At 49.5% G+C, this 16,595-nt stretch overlaps 1 protein-coding gene across 1 annotated transcript; it reads right to left on the bottom strand.

Annotated features, from left to right (window-relative positions):
• Window positions 1-3,665: 3,665 nt before the first annotated feature.
• Window positions 3,666-14,551, bottom strand: PCARE (photoreceptor cilium actin regulator). Its single transcript, XM_025354688.1, has 2 exons — window positions 10,863-14,551; window positions 3,666-5,384 (listed from the first exon to the last, which is right to left on the bottom strand). Exons 1-2 carry the CDS (start codon window positions 14,549-14,551, stop codon window positions 5,186-5,188), a joined length of 3,888 nt encoding a protein of 1,295 aa, XP_025210473.1. The 3' UTR covers window positions 3,666-5,185.
• Between the last annotated feature and the right edge of the window lie 2,044 nt (window positions 14,552-16,595).

Raw genomic sequence — 16,595 nt, forward strand, 5'->3', positions numbered from 1 at the left:
GTTTTCATCTGGAAGCCCACTTCAGGGTTCGTGGCAATGAGAAGCAAAGATTTTTGGAAGATATTTTTCTCTTTTTCTTAATGCTGGCAGCAGTTCGTGTGTGTGTGTTTGTGTGTGTGTGGCTGGAAAATGACGGGAGTGGTCGAGGTTCTCAGAGGGAATTTAAAAACTCTTGGAGACCTTGTTTTGAGTTTTCATCCAAGCTAGTTTGAGGAATGGCTAGAATTTCAGCTGAACTTTGGTGAGATATGAAAAGTAATTTCCTGGGCTAGGTGTGGCAGCTCACATCTGTAATCCCAGCACTTTGAGAGGCTGAGGTGGGAGGATTGCTTGAGTCTGGGAGTTTGAGACCAGCCTGGGCAACACAGCAAGACCCCATCTCTACATAAAATTAAAAAAATCGTAACTGGGCATGGTGGTGCATGCCTGTAGTCCCAGCTAATCAGGAGACTGAGCTTACGAGTTCGAGGCTGCAGTGAACTACAGTGAGCTATGATTGTGTCACTTCACTCCAGCCTGGGCAACACTGAGTGAGACCCTGTATCTTTAAAAAGAAAAATAATTTCCTATTTGTAAATGTTGGAGAAAATGGAGAATTTCTTCCATAGAAAGGTATGCTGTCTCCTTCCAGTACTGCCTCTCTGGAATAATCTAGATCCTGCTTTCCAGGTATCAGGAGGAAGGCTGGCCAGGGTAAGAGGCCTGCTCTGCCCTCACTGGCAATGTGTCTTTGGAGTGAAATATTTTTCTCATGTGTAAAAGGTATTGAAAAAACATTTGCTTTGTCCATCTCAGAGTCTTTTTTCCCCTAAAGATTTAATGAAACAATGTAGATAATCGCATTTTGAAAAAGTAGAGCGTTACATACAAAGAAAGGTAGGATTGTTATTAACTGGAGGGAGCCTCATCCCACACTGCATGCAAAGCCTGCTGTTGAGCAGTGTTCAGAGTAATTGCTGGCCATCTATCTGACTGACTGACAGCCTCATGACTCAACATGGGAAAGACGAGAGATTCAGAGGCTTAATTTGTTTTTTTCCATGTGGTATATTTGACATATGTACTTGCGATTGCAAGCAAATGTTGTGAAGTCTTTTCATTTTGAAAGACATGAAAACCTTCAAAGAAGGAAGTCAATTCTTGCTGAGTTTGACAGCTGTTTTTAAGTTTCTCCAAAGATCAAAGCGCAGCTCAGAAATGAGGGGGAAATGATACTGGCTTCTTTTCTCAATCGGGATATTAAAGTGCGGAGGCAGCAGAGATGAACATTAAAGACCAAAATGGCCAGGATTATGAGTTCCGTTCCCCAAGATGGCTCAAAAAGATGCCTTAGAAAAGACACGTTTGCCCCTGTCGTGCAGATGGTGGGATAAGTAGGCTGACATTATCACTGCTTTGCAGGTGAAGATACGGGCCCAGAGATGCCGGGTCATAGAGCCAGGGAATGGAGGTGTCACGACTCAGGCTCTGGTGTTGTAAATCCAACCCTCAGGAGCATGATACTCTCTGGTTCCTGAGAATGAGTGGCCCATTTTCCATACCCCTTGTTTCTTTCCCCTCCTGCTCGCTTCCTCCTCTTTTTCTTTTTCCTCCAGTTTAGGCCAATCATCTTTATCTGTGGGCATTAACTGAGCCCCGCCAGTGCTATCACTCCAGCCAAAACCGATTGCTGCCTCCTGTGCTAGACTTCAAGGGTGTCTGATATGACAGCATTCAGAAGCAGGTGACTAGGTCAGTGGAATCCTAGAGCCACCTGATGCAGGGCCCACGGACTATTCACAAAGTTACTTTCTGAAGTCCAGGAGTGCAATCAAGCCTGCAGTGTCCAGGGTCCTCCATAAAATTGAATTAGAGTGCTCAGTGAATTAACTGTTTGCTCCTCCTCTTGTGCAATGCATTTTTAATAACATTTCATAAAAATGTCTGGATGGATTGATGGAGCTTTATTTAAACCTCAGGTAGGCACGGGGAGTAGACAATAGTGCAGTATAACATGTTCTGTTAATACAGGCCCAGAACACGTGTACTTTATGGCAGTTCAACTGAATCTTTGATGTGGGGCTACTTAAAAATATATTACCTTTGAAAAGACTTCCTTTGAAAGATAGAGTGGGTGCTTTAGCAGCCTGCAAGCCGTCAACCAGATGATCAATGGACAAACACGTCAGCACTTATAATTCACTGCAGCGGCTCCTCTGATACATGCAAACCACTGGTTTATTTCAGAAAAAGAATGTATTTCTCAAAATCCCTTTCATTCACATTGTAAGGTTTATGAGGCAAGTCTTGTCAATCCTAGGCCCTTCACAGTGAAAGAAAAGTCTCCTTGGTCTGTGTGCCCTGTGTTTCCTTTCAACATGGATTATTTTAGGCTCTGAACTGGGCATACGATGTGAGGAAGGAAGATAGATACTGCTTAGAGTCAATGGCAGCTCGGACCGCAGCTGCGGAGGGAGGTTGTATGTCATCTTGAAGATTGTGTTTATACTTGCAAAAAACTATCACTGTTCTGCCAGAAAATGATGTTTACTTTCTTTTTTTTTTTTTCCTCCATGAATTCTTTTGATGGAAGCAGAAAATTGTGGGTTTTTTCCCCATGGGGTGGAGCTGTTTACAGTGTCATTAAAGTGTTGGGTAAGGGGCTAGGCTCAGTACCTCCCTCTCCGCAGCTCTGGGGTCTCCATGGTCGGGAGGATGAAAGCTGTGCTCCTCCGGGGTGGAGCTGGCCCGAGTAAGAAGATGGGTATGACGTGCACCCCTTAGATGGATCTGTGGTGGGTTCCTCCTCCTCTGTATCCCTGACGGTTCTTGGTTTCTAACTCTATGAAGAAAAAGTGTAGATTCCTGCCATGCATGCTCACGGAAAGCACGGTTGTTCATTCGGGACCCCTCCTGTGTGTTCTCCATGACACTGACCCCTTCAGTGGTGGAATACTCTGCCTGGCTCCTTGCTGCCCCCGCTAGCTTGCACGGCCACCGCAGGGGGCACCTGGCCACCCTTTCCACTTTCTACCCTGCCCTGGATTTGTAAGATGAGGCCCTTTATGGAAGGAGGCCTGGGCTGGAGACTCAGCCTTGCTTCCCCTCACTGCTGGTCTGGCTCCACTTCATATCCTGGTTCCAGTAACTAAAATGTTTCTAATTCCTGTGGTTACACCCCCTCATGGTATCCCAGTTTCACCCACTGTGTCCCATTCCAGCCTCCCTGCAGCTGGGGAACAGCTTTGTTTCCTCAGACCTCCAGGAATCCTGCCCCTAAATCCTAGCTCAGGCAGGGCCCACTTTCTGAGCAGTCCCACCTGAAGCCACTTACCTGTGCGCTAACCTCAAAGGCTGCTCACACTGTATGTCTCCTCACTCAGCTCAGTGCCCAGCTTTCCTAAGGCTCACCCCATGGTCACCCAGTGGTCTGCCCAACCATTTAGGGAGAATGCCCAGATATCTGTCGGGCAAGTTTCCTGAGCCTGGTCCATTCTCATGTGTTTACCTCGGCCCCTGCCCTGCCTGGGTGGCTGGGCCTCCCTCATTGCCTGCAGCCCAGGCAGCTCCTAAGTGTCCACCCAGCAGTGGGTGTGGCTTGGCTCTAGAATCGCTGGCCTGGGCACTGCCTGAGCACTTCTCTGAGATGAGGGCGACAATAGGAGCAAACGTGAGCAGAGAGCTGCGTGTGCATTTCCAGCAGAGGGGCGGGTTGTGGCCCCTCTTGGTAGTTTAATCAGCTGTTCTTTGGGTGCCTTTGAATAATAACTGGACAAGTCAAGGTGGGATTCATTTACTCAGTCATAGCCTCTCTCTGGGGGAGGTAGCTGGAGTCCCTAGGGACACAGTTTCACAAGCTTTTGAGCCCACAATCTCAGCAAGAATGAGTTTGAGGTCTGTAATTTCTCCAAACCTTAAAAATCAGCTTTGCAGCAGATCTGGAGGATCGTCCCTTAGCTGTACCGCAGTGGGTAAGAATTCTTGTCTTTTGCCAACCCATTGAGCCGGCATTGAATCACCCAGTTACTGCAAAATCCTTTCTAAACAGAACATACACCACAGCCTCCAATGGAAACATTCCAAGATTGGCAGCAAATATCTAGCTCATTGGCAGAAGCAGGTTTTTGGCATGAACAACTGTTTTTCACTTTGATTTCAACTCCAGCAGAAGTTCTTGCAAGATGACCTGGGAATAAAGTTGGCCAAGAAGCCTCTGAGGGGAGATCGGCGTGTGGGTGCGTATGCCTTACCCACGCTATCTTCTGTGCTGCAGCGCCCACGGCATGTAGAGAATGGGCTGCCTTGTTTGGGAGGCTTAGTTTACCCTATTCAGTCGAGAAGCACGTAATGCGTAGGGCAGTGAGAGCATTTGCTACACGCTTAGGCCGAGAGGCAGCGTGGCTGGTATTGTGAGCTTTCAGCTTTGGGTTTAAAGCACTGAAACTGAGCTTGGGAAGGAGGAGAGGACAGAGGACAGGTGGGGCTGTGTGTTTTAATCCCAGCTCACTCAGCCTTCTCATTTTGGGAGCCACGCGCTTCTAAACAAAGCTCTCAATAGGGGCTTCAATGCTGTGCCACGACTTAACCTTACAACAAAGAAGCTTTCCGACCATTTGCGCACCCATGTCTGCTTTAGGCAGGTGGAGTGACGCAATACTTATGGGCAATGGAATGTAATAAAAAGAGCAGAGAGATTCTAGCACCAGACTCATCTGTGCAAAATTTTGCTCTATTCTCTTCTTAGCTGTATGACCTTGAGCAAAACACTTGAGGGGGCCTCTCCCCACACCTTCGGTTTTCATGTGCGCAAAACTGGAGAATGCTGTCTGCTTCATTCACCGTTGTGAGGCTTCAGTGATCTCAAGGAACCAACCCAGTTAAAACCCTATCAAGCATGCAACAAATACATTCTCTACTCCCCACCCCACCCCAAAATTAAGGCCAGCACTTGAAGGATTAAATACTGTCATTGTGGGGTCTAAAGTTCTGGTTAACCTTTGAACCCCAAGGCAGAGCAGGATCTGGGACTGAAAACGGCGCTTGTTTAAAATTCAGCAGACCCGCTGGGCAGTGCACCTTCCAGGCCTTTCCAGGACACCTCGGTAGGAGTTTGGTTTGCCCACCATCTCTGGGTCAGGCGGGACACTTGGCTGTCACACTTGGCCTTCTGGGGTGACTGCATGAGTGTGGCCCCCTTGTCAGCCTGTCAGGACACCTCCTCTTGCTGGGGCTGCGCCTCTGGCTGGGATTTGTCCTGGATGTGGCCGGCGCGAGGCTCTGGTTGCAGCCCGTGGCCCAGCACACAGAACTCTGGGGGAGATGCACGCCTGCTGCTGCCCTGCAGTTCAGGGGAAGAGGGGCTGCTCCCCGGCTCTGTGTCCTTCTTAGTGCTCTCCTCGCTGCTGCTGCCGAGAGAAAGGACAAATGCAGGTCAGACACTCCTCCTCTGCTGCTCCTTCCTGCCCCACCCCTGTCCTCCATTATCCCTTTCTGTCCCACCCCAGCCCTCTCCCACAATTGTGCCTGTTCACTCTGGGGGCCAGGCCTCTGCCCTCTGTACCAGGCTTGCCAGGCTGGTGCCGCCCTTGCCGTGTGCCTGCAGGGGTGGGCGCTGCGGGAGCTGGGGTGACAGGCTGAGTCTTGTTCTTTCCCCTGAAGCCCTGGATCCTGCTGCTCTGAACAAAGCAACTCCCTCAGAAGCTCTGGGAGCTGGGCCTTAATTTTGTTTTTGTTTTTAAAGCACTTCTTGTTTAATAAGGGCTAGGCTTAGCCAGTTGAATTAAAGATAACAACAACAAGGAAAAAAACCGGCTTCGCGCAGCTGCCACCCTTTTCCTGAATTGAGAAAAATGCAAACAGCTTGGCCCAGCCCAGGCCCCGCATTTGGCTGGAACAGAGCTTCTCAGCTGCGGACTGACACAGCTAAGGGGGACTTTGCATGGGGAGGGGACCCCCACAGGAGCCTGAGTGGGATTTGGCATGCCTTAGGAGTGCAGAATGGAGGGTGGCCCTGAGCATGGAGCAAGCTTCTGCTAGCAGGGGACCCACCCAGGAAGCCACACTGGCCATCTGCTGGCAGGACAGCCTGAGGCTTCCCAGAGTGGGGATTAGAGGCTAGCTGCCTGGGTTCGAGTCCTGACTCTCCGACTTATTAGTTCACCCCTCTGAGTCTGTTTCCTTCCGTATAAAATGGAAGTAATAGGCTGGGCGTGGTGGCTCATGCCTGTAATCCCAGAACTTTGGGAGGCTGAGGAGGGTGGATCACCTGGGGTCAGCGGTTCGAGACCAGCCTGGCTAACATGGTGAAACCACATCTCTACTAAAAATACCAAAAATTAGCCGGGCATAGTGGCAGATGCCTGTAATCCCAGCTACTCAGGAGGCTGAGATAGGAGAATCGCTTGAACCCAGGAGGCGGAGGTTGCAGTGAGCCGAGATTGCGCCATGGCACTCCAGCCTCTTGGGCAACAAGTGTGAAACTCCGTCTTAAAAAAAAAAAAAAAAAAGTAATAATAGTATGCAGCTCATCAGGCACTCGTAGGTATCAATATTGGGTGAAGCATGGAAGACCCTTGGTGTGCTGTTGTATTAATAGCGTAAGTGCCCCAGAGGTGGGTAGCGATACTATGGAGCTGCATTGTTGAATGAATAGGAAGTCGCACTAGGAAAGGACTCTAGGGACCACGCCATCCTACTACAGGGACTATGAGGCCTTGGTCAGAGCTCTCAGTCAGTTGCCTCAGGGCCAGGACAGGACCCCAGTTCCGCACATGCACAGGTAAGAAGGCATCTCTCTGCTTGCGACAGCACATTCTTGCCTGATCTGTGAGCTTTATTGTGCAACATGCTCAGCTCTGTGAGGTTAGGCTTACATGGGATGCCAAACCACTGGAGAATATGTTTGCATTTGGATCTGAACACGATCGAGGTGGGTGTTAGGAGTTGTGGGTAAGTGTGGTGGGCGCTTAGACCAGCACACAGCTATGGTTGTCAGACAGGAAGGAACCCAACTCACTGTGCCTTGGAGCCAATCTCATCTGTGTTGGCCTCCGGCCCCATCACAGGTCCCTACAGGAGTTCAGGGCCCAGGGGCCACTGGGCTTCTGATCCAGGAGACTGAGTAAAGGTGGCAGAGCGTGCAGGCCTGGGCAGTCCAGGCCAGGCAAAGGCTGAAAGCACCACATTGAGGGGAGAAAGTCTGGAGCCTTCTCGAATGCACACAGTGCCCCAACATCCAGAGACCTAGAGGCTGGAACCCCCACTGGGGGATTTGGCACATAAATAACAGTTGCAGCTCAGTCATTGAGCTTCCTGGGTAAGCCTCCAAGGGCTGTTCCCAATCCCCAGGGCCCCAAGATCGGGAGATACAAACATCATCCATTTTCTAAAAAGGGGTTCCTGCCTCGCACAGGGTGACTGGAAGGGCAGGCTGGTTCAGCTTGCAGGCCTGCCTCAGCTGCAAGACATCATGGGTGTGGTTGTGTCCCTGCATGTCGCTGCTTGGGGAAACAGCCCTTTCTGAGCAGCCTCTGGCTCCCTGGCACTGGCTTGTTGAATGATCTTGGGGAAATCATGCCTAGTCCCTGGTGGTGTTTCCCCATATGCAGGATAGCAGAAAAAAAAAAGCTTGCTATTCACAGGGTGGCAAAGGCCTGACGCGCTTACAGCAGGTGCGCTTCTGCTCCCGGATGCCAACTTTATACCTGGGGGCGGGGGTGCTGGGGAATGAGCACTTTCCCATCACATGTTCACAGTGTGGGAAGGCTTAGAGCTATGTGGTGTCGTGAGAGGCAGGGGAATGGTTGCAAGTCATTATATAACCTTCCACGTGACCTTGGGAAGCCCTCCTGTTTATGAACCCTCTCTCTCTCCCTCTCTCTTTAAATTCTTCTTGAGATGGAGTTTTGCTCTGTCACTTAAGCTGGAGCCCAATGGCGTGATCTTGGCTCACTGTAACTGCTGCCTCCCAGGTTCAAGCAATTCTTGTGTCTCAGCCTCCTGAGTAGCTGGGATTACAGGCACGTGTCACCATGCCCTGCTAATTTTTGTATTTTTATAGTAGGGAAGGGGTTTTACCATGTTGGCCAGGCTGGTCTCGAACTCCTGACCTCAGGTGATCTACCCACCTCAGCCTCCTAAATTTCTGGGATTACATGCGTGAGCCACCGCGCCCGGACATCCTCTCTCTTTCAAGCCACTGTTACCTCCCCACCACCCCTGCCCCAAGTGTTGAGATTCAGGACATAAAACAACCTTTTAGCTGCCCTGTTCTGAGGAGAAGCCTGAAGAAGGGCATTATTTTCTTCTTGAACAATTTTATGTTACTTTATTATTGCTCCTGCTGTTTTAAAATGTTAGTGTTTTTAATTAATGCCATTTTATTGTCCCTGTTCTCTCAAGCTCTTCTCCTGAAGGGCACAGTTTTAGAAATCTAATAACTGAGTAAGTGGCTTGAATGAGGAATAATGCATTAACATTTATAGAGGTTCTTAGATGAAAACCACTGTACTGTAGGAAGCTCATTTTAGATTTAAGAAAAGAGCAATGTTACATTAAGATTCTTGCAAAAATAATCAATATTTCATTTCTTTCAAGTGGCTGGGGAAGTTTAACTGTAATAATGCACAACTTTCCCGAGATAATATCTTTATTTAAAATTGACTGCCGAGTACTTTGTAAAAAATTACCATTTGTGCCTGGACAGATTGTGAAGTCTGCAACACATATCACTCTGGCAGAAATTAACTGCTGATTTACACAGTCGTGGGCTATGCAAAGATAGCAAGGACCAGTGTCAGTTGAGCTTTGTCTGATCTGATATCAAGACACATTGATAAGAGTTCTTCTCTAATAGACCTCAGAATTTTTTTTTGTTATTGTTTCTACGCCAGTTTGGGTAAAGGCACATTTCCCTGTGTATTCTGTAAAATAACCACTTGAGCATATGAGTTCTTCTTTCAGTGCCCAGCAATGGCTACACTTTGACTCATGCCCCATTGCGGCTGCATGTCCGGGCCTGTCTGTGCGGCTGGGCCAATGACATGCACATCTGTTGCCCTGATGAGAAAGGCACACTTGGAACTCAGTCTGCCCGGGGAAGAGGTAGCAGCCCCACCCCTGGATTCTGGCACTCAGCACTCATGAAGACTCTTGTTCTCACTCTACAAACTTTTGAAGTTAGAGGAGAAGTGGAGCCATGTCCCTGGGGATATGGGAAGCCACACATTTATATTCCACGCCTCCAGGACTAGCCATTCTCAAAGTGTGGTCTGGGGGCCCCTGGTTATTCCTGAGACACTTATAGGGGGCCCATGACGTCAAAACTATTTTCATCCTAATACTAAGATGTCACTTCTCCTTCTCACTCATTCTCTTGTGAATGTAGGGTGGAGATACCAGCATCTACATGAGGTGTGAGATCCCAACAGGTTGACGATGGAAGCAGAGCTGTGAATCCAGTCATTTTATATGAAGCCAGATGCTAAAAAGATTTGAAAAAATGTACAACAGTGCTATTCTTTTCCCTAAATTTTTTGTTGTTGTAGAAGATACTCTTTTCATAAAGACACATGCATGCAAATGTTCATTGTAGCACTATTCATAATAGCAAAGACATGGAATCAACCCAAATGCCCATCAATGACAGACTGGATAAAGAAAATGTAATACATGTATATACCATGGAGTATACTATACAGCCATAACAAAGAACAAGATCATGTCTTTTGCAGGAACATGGATGGCGCTAGAGGTCATTAATTATCCTTAGCAAACTAACCAAATACTGCATGTTCTTATAGGTGGGAGCTAAATGATGAGAACTCATGAGCACAAAGAGGGGAACAGTAGACACTGGGGCCTACTTGAGGGTGGAGGGTGGGAGGAGGGAGAGGAGCAGAAAAAATAACTATTGGGTATTAGTACCTGGATGATGAAATTATCTGTACAATAAACCCCTGTGACACAAGTTTACCTACATCACAAACCTGCACATGTACCTATGAACCTAAAATAAAAGCTTTAAAAAAACTAGACAAAAGAAAATACACACTTTTTATAAGAGTATATTATTTGTGTTAACATATATTTTTTAAAAAAATAATATTTTACATATTTCTCAGTTTTAACTTCCAATACAGTAAACATTGATAGATACAGCCTCCACACACAAAGGCTCTTTTGGGCTTTTAATAACGTTAAAGGGTTTAAAGGAGTCCTGGGACCAAATAGTTTGAGAACCTCCCAACTAGATGCTGGTCTCCTGCGGGGAACCAGAAACAAGGGGAGCCAGTGAGCCAGCCATAGGGGCAAGCCTTTTCATCTCAGCTTCCCCAGCTGTAAAACACGGGTTGTGTGGGGTTGAACTAACTTGAGTGTTTTGAACTTTATTATTTTTTTGAGGTATATATTTTAAGTTCTGGGATACATGTGCAGAACGTGCAGGTTTGTTACATAGATATACATGTTTCATGGTGGTTTGTTGCACCTATCAACCCATCATCTAGGTTTTAAGCCCTGCATGCATTAGGTATTTGTCTTAATGCTCTCCCTCCCCTTGTTCCCTACCCCCCGACAGGCCCCGGTGTGTGCGCCTTTCCTGTCCATGTGTTCTCATTTGAACTTGATTTTTTTAATACAGCAGGGCCTCTTTTCAATTAAAATCTTTCTTAGGAAGCTGGAATGTGTAACAGATAAGAGCCCAGTAACTCAAGGTTGGAGAGTAGGGGAGCTGGAACTGCCCCCTATACCTCTTTTTCCCAACTGCCTCTTCCCTTTGAGCACAGTTTGAAAACTACTGGGACCCAGAAGATCCTGAGGCCCATGCGCTCTGTTCCTCTCTATTCCAAGCCGCTGAAGGGCAGTGACCCCAGGACACTCCTTACCTGCTTTGGCTGAGCTGGGATTCACAAGAGGTGCTGGTGGGGTTCAAGATGGGAGGCTGCGGTCGGGCACCCGGCTGGCGGTCAGAAGCTGTCCTCCTGAGGAAAGGCAGAGGGTTGAGGGCACACAGAGCCGCTCTCCGCTGTGAGTCTGCTCGCAGCCAAGGCCCTGAGCTGTTCCTCCAGCATCCTGCTGGGTTCCCGAGAGGGCCTCCAGCCTCTGGTGGCAGCGATGGTGGGGTCAGTGGGTGGGTTGTTGAGAGCGGCGGTTTAGCTTCAAACAGAGAGGAGGTAGCTGGGCAGAATATGGAATGTGTGTTCCCAGACACTTTGGCTATGACTGCTTGGCTGTCTTCAGAGTCTCTTGTTTCCTTGTGCCCCTGAGAAGGGGACACTGGGGGTGACGGGGAGGGAATCGAGGAAGGGGGGCTTGCTTCTGGGTGCTGGGTTGGAGGGCCAGAGACGTTGCACTGAGCGGGTGCACTCTCGGGGGGAGGGCTGGGCAGCTTGGGCTGGTGCGATGGGGAAGTTCGCTGCTTTGTGGTTGGAGGGCTTAGCACCCTGGGGCTCACGGGTGGGCTGGGAGCTCCAGGGCTGAGTGGTGGACTGGGGGGCATCTGCACGGCAGAGGGGCTTGACTGGGCAGGTCTGTACGAGGAGGGCAGGCTCCGGCGCCTCTTGTCTGCTTGGGGCACCCAGTGTGTCCTCGTGGGAGAGGCCTTTCTGCCCACCGCGGGGCTTCTCTCTCGGCTCTGCCTCGGTCTGGCCAGGCTGGATTCTGAGGTCCTGTTTTGTCCAGATGGAGGGCTGGAGTGGTGCCAGGTAATGGCTTTCCGGGGCTGCCTGTAGAGGCTGGCGGCCTTCTCTGCCTGACTCCAAGTCCCACCCTTCACCTCTGGGCTTTGGCTGGTGGCTGGTGGGCGGCTCAGGTCCAGGACTGGCTTCCTGGGCTGGCAGCTGCTCCTGCCACTCCCTGGCCCTGTGCTGCGAGGCTTGGTGGGGTTGGCGGTGCTCTTGCTGGGCAGCAAGTCCAGGGGGCTCACAGAGGCCCTCAGCTTTGGGGAAGCCCAAGTTCTCCTGGTGGGGCCAGCCTCTCCCGGCCCTGGCTCCTGGGTTTCCTCGGGGGAGCTCTCTGTGGACTTGCTGCTTTCTGGAGACTCCAGAGAAGCGAATGATTTGTCCATCAGGACTTCCAGGGGCGGTGGAGGGAGGTGCTCGGGGTTCCCTTCCATTTCACAGCTGAGCTCCTCACTCTTGGCTGCTTCTGCTTTGGGCAGAGGGGGAAAGATAGGTGCTAAGGGCTTCCAGCCTATGCCCATTTTGAGAGGTTCTCTGCCTGATGCTGGAGAAATTTGGGACTTCGGATACAAAGGGGCAAGGCCCCTGTACATGGGAAGTCTCGGCGGCATGATGCAATTCCTGAGGCAGGGACTTGCCCCAGAGTCCTTAGAGTCCCCCAGTGTCCTCAGACTGTCTGTGGGACTGAAAGTTTCAATAAGCTTCTTGACGGATGTTCTGGTGGGACAGCCCCTGACATTCCAGTCTGTGGCCTCGGCAGCCTCACTGACATCTCCTGATGGGATGGCATTTGGAAGCTTCTCAGCTTTGCCCTGTTCGTCCTCAGGATGGGGACTGCATTTCTGCAAGATGCTCTTGTCCTGACTAGGCAAAATACTGAAGTTCTTGGTGAGGGATGCCTTGAGCCTGCTGGTGGTGTTGCTTGGACTGACCTTGCAGGTGCCATTGGGCCACACGGCTGCTGCTCTGGGCTGCAGAATCTGCTCCTGGCTCTGCTCCTGCCCTTTGGCACCCAGGGCATAAAATGCCTCCAGCTTCTGACTGAGGTCCCTCTGGACCCTTCGCAGCTCCTGAAGGGTGGGGTCCTCCACGTGACTCTGGAGACATGACTCTGACTGGGACCTCCTCTGCCTCTCAGGGGCCCTCCTGCTGCCACTGATGGTGCTAGGTCTTGGGGGGACCACTATCCTCCCCTCCTCCTCCTCAGACCAATCCTGGTGCCCAGAGGGCACAGGGACAAACTTGATCCTTTCGCTGATTGCTTCCTTCATCTTCAGAATCATTTCCTGGGCCTGGAGGCTCCTAAGCCTCCTGGTGCGGGCCTGAAATGGGCTTTCCCGGTCAGCAGGTGAAGATCGTGGCCTTGAATGTGGAGTTTGTTCCTGCCAGACACACAGACTCATGCTGCTCATTTCGTCTTCCTCCTCTGGGCTGCTGTCCTCGCTGTCACTAAGAGATGGAGCGTCCATCAGCCTGGAGGTTTTGGAAAGATGTGGTTCTACAGAGACCCCAATCCCAAAGGAATCACATGGGGTGCTTGTCCCCAGCTTCAAAGGCGGGGAGGTGATATTTTCTGGGTTTGTACTGGAGAGGCATGGGCTCCTTGCTTCATCCTGTGCTTGTGGCTGAACCTTTGCCATAGGAGCCCCTGAGAGCAGGCAGTCCTGGGGTCTGTCTGAACCCATACAGAATGGACTTTGCTGCCAGGCATGTCCGGACTGCCTAGCTTCTGTGTGGGGTGAAGTCACCGACTTCCATTCTTCAGGCTCTGGTGCAAGGTCCCAGCTGGTTTGCTTGCCCAGCTTGTCCACCGACTGCACAGACTCATTGTCAGCACCAATGCCACTGTCCTCAGAGCATAAGGGGAGACCCTGCACCCCAGCATCACCACGGCCACTTGCCAGGCTCTGTAGCTGCCCCAGAGTCCCCAGGAGGCTTTCATCCACGTTCCTTTTTGCGCTCAGCTTGTTTTCCAAGTGGGTTGCAGTGGAGTGGAGGTAGCTGCTGGAGCCCTCCAGGAAGTTGTTGGTGAGCAAGGCCACTGTGCCATTGAGCACCTGCAGTTTGCTGACTGTGTACTGCAGCAGCTGTTGCAGGAGATCTGGTTGTTCCTGGGGCTCTCTTTTCTTCAAAGGCCAAGCCAGATCCTCCCTAACTTCCTGCAGGAGTACTTCTCCATCTTTGGAGATCTCCCCCAAAAGCTGGCTGATCTCCTCAAAGCACAGCAGCAGGAAGCTGACCATGGGCTGCAGCAGCTCCCGGGTCTGCGTGGCCTGATGGATGATGCACAGAATTGCTTCATATTTGGAGAGGCTGGAGTGGAGATAGGTGTAAGCGTGCTGGTGGGCCTTTACCAGGGGCTCCGGGAAGTCCACTTTGCCTTCAGACTCATGAGCAGGGTGGATGGTTTGGTAGCAATGGCTCTGTTTGCTTGACGTGTGACATTTTTGTGTCCTTTTCCATTTGGAAGTGTCTTGGGTACTACTTTCCTGACTCTCATCTCCAGAAAAGTCTGCCCCTTGTGATCCATGGGAACCCTCTGTCTTGAACAGAATGTCCTTAGCCATGTGGCTTTGTGATTTGTTCAGCTGGGATGAAGAGGTTTTGGTTCCTGAGATCAGTCCTTCCATATCTTTCCTTTTGCCTGAAGCAGGATCTCCCATAAGCTGACAAAGACCTTTAGCTGTGGTTTGGTTCCTCCTGGAACTTGGCTGCTCCTCTGCCAGGCCCTCCCCAGCGTCATAGCAGGTGGAGTTTTTAACCAGCAAAGGGATGGAACCTCTTTCACTTCCGCCCTGACATCCTGGCCGAATTGCTTTGGGCTTTTTCAAGAACTGAATGCCACTCTTTGCAACGCTGTTTACGATGTCACTGTGTGAAGGTGTACACCCCATGATTTCAGCTTGTAGTCATCTTCCACCCACAACCTTCACAATTTTCCAAGAATCATGTTGAAATAGGAACAAAAGGCAATCTTACTAGTCCATCCAGGCAATTTTCAGGCCAGAATCCTTTGAAGTCCATGGTACAATATCCTAAACTTGGAACCAGCTTTCTTTATTTTCTTGGTCCAAATGTGAAGAGGGAGTGGTACCTGTCGTCCTGTTGTTGTTCTAAGTTTGGAACCCTGTGCTGTTAGTGAGCAGCAGGACAATTCTGAAGGCCCCCAGTCTGGTGGATTACGGGCCTGTGTTTTGCTCGCGTCCTGACAGATGTGGATAGCAAGTGCAGTTTAAGCCTATTAGGTTAATCATGCCCTAGCCAGTCAGCACTCAACAGTGTGTTCTAATATAGAACTTCTCAGCATTTACTATCTTGGGAAGCGGATTATTTTTGCACGTGCTCATGCTTTTAATTCTGTTCAGACGCCTGCCATATGAAACCTAGAGAAATGAGCCATAATTGCAAAAGGCTCTGGAAGGGATGCATTTGTGGAAGAGAAGAAGAGGGCTCGTTGATTGCAGGCCCTGGAAGAGAAGTGACCTTCACGGATTAATAAGGGCAAACCAGCCAAGTGTGCTCCAATCTGTTGTTATCAAGAAGACCCCAAAACATAATAGACAATAATTGAAGTAACGTGTTGTTGTTTGTGTGGCTTATAAAAACCCCAGGACTCTAGTGATAGAGAATGTCTCTAAATAAGATAGTGAATGAAGAAGGCAAGATTGCTTCCCTTTGCATTAGAAAATTGAGTTTGGTAGCAGAAAAGCTATCCCCCCAGTTTGGATGGGGACAGCAGGAAAAGTCACTGCCGTGTAAAGCTCAAGGCCGGTCACTACGCTCAGGAAGGCAATGCTTTCATGGGAAGAGGCTTTTTATTCAACCTTCTTCATAGGAAAACAAGCTAAAACTGGGCAGTGGAGAGCCATTTCGTTATTAGGAGGATAACTCAAGGGGAAGCCCATCTTTCTGCTCAAGCTGAGCATCGGGCTCCTGCCTGTGGCTAAGGGTAGCAGCTGCCCATTGAAAAACTCATTTTAAACTTTATTTGCTGTCAGTAAAATCTAGAACAAGGGCTTGGCCTAGAGAGACTAGAGTTTGGATCCTGACTCTTTCTCCTGTTAGTTGGGGAAACTTCTGAAAGTTTTTAAAGTTCCCTGAGGCAGAGCTCATCTTTGAAATGAGGACCATGGTACTTACTTCACAGAGCCACTGTGGGGATTGTCAATTAATACTTGGTAAGTGCTTGACCCAGTGCTTGACCCACGGTAGGTATTCAAAAACATGCAGTTTCAGCCAGGTGTGGTGACTCAACACCTACAAATCTCAGCACTTTGGAAGGTTGAGGCGAGCTGATCATTTGAGCTCAGGAGTTTGAGACCAGTCTGGGCAACATGGTGAGACTGTCTCTACTAAAAAATACAAAAAATTAGCTGGGGATGCTGGCACACACCTGTAATCTCAGCTACTCGGGAGGCCGAGGTGGGAGAATCACCTGAGCCCAGGAAGTTGAGGCTGCAGTGAGCCATAATAGTGCTACTGTAAGCCAGTCTGGACTTCGGAAGTGAGGCCGTGTCTTTAAAAAAAAAAAAAAAAAAAGTTTCTTACTCTTTTCCCCTGGAAGCTAGGGCGCTTATAATAATGAAAGCCATAAGAATTTCATTGGTTTGCATTGGTTTATTCCTGAATGGTCTGGAGATAATTGCCTGTGATGCACTTAGAGCCCTCTGAATCTGGTGCTCTTTTTGCCCCCCACCCCCACCCTGTGCTCAATCCACTGCTGCCCCAGGAGTTTTCTAAGGCCTCATTGTTTAATTTCTCTGCTCTCAAACACAATGATTCCCACTGTCTGCAGGAAGAAGAGGGGCTTTTATTTAACTGTTTCCTATTTTTGGGCATCTAGGTTGTTGCCAATTTTGAAATTTTCCAAATAGAAAAACATTGCATTGAGCATCTCTGAGCATCCCCCTGAAGTTGCTGAGATTGGAGTTGCTATTC

This window comes from Theropithecus gelada, chromosome 13, assembly GCF_003255815.1.
Source record: "Theropithecus gelada isolate Dixy chromosome 13, Tgel_1.0, whole genome shotgun sequence".
Lineage (NCBI taxonomy): Eukaryota > Metazoa > Chordata > Mammalia > Primates > Cercopithecidae > Theropithecus > Theropithecus gelada.

What these genes read in the sequence shown, in the direction of transcription:
- PCARE (XM_025354688.1), bottom strand. Translation starts at nt 14,551, where the DNA reads ATGGGGTGTACACCTTCACACAGTGACATCGTAAACAGCGTTGCAAAG. An exon ending in TCCCAGCTCAGCCAAAGCAG is followed by an intron (nt 5,385 to 10,862) that starts GTAAGGAGTGTC and finishes TTCTCTCGGCAG; the next exon opens with CAGCAGCGAGGAGAGCACTA.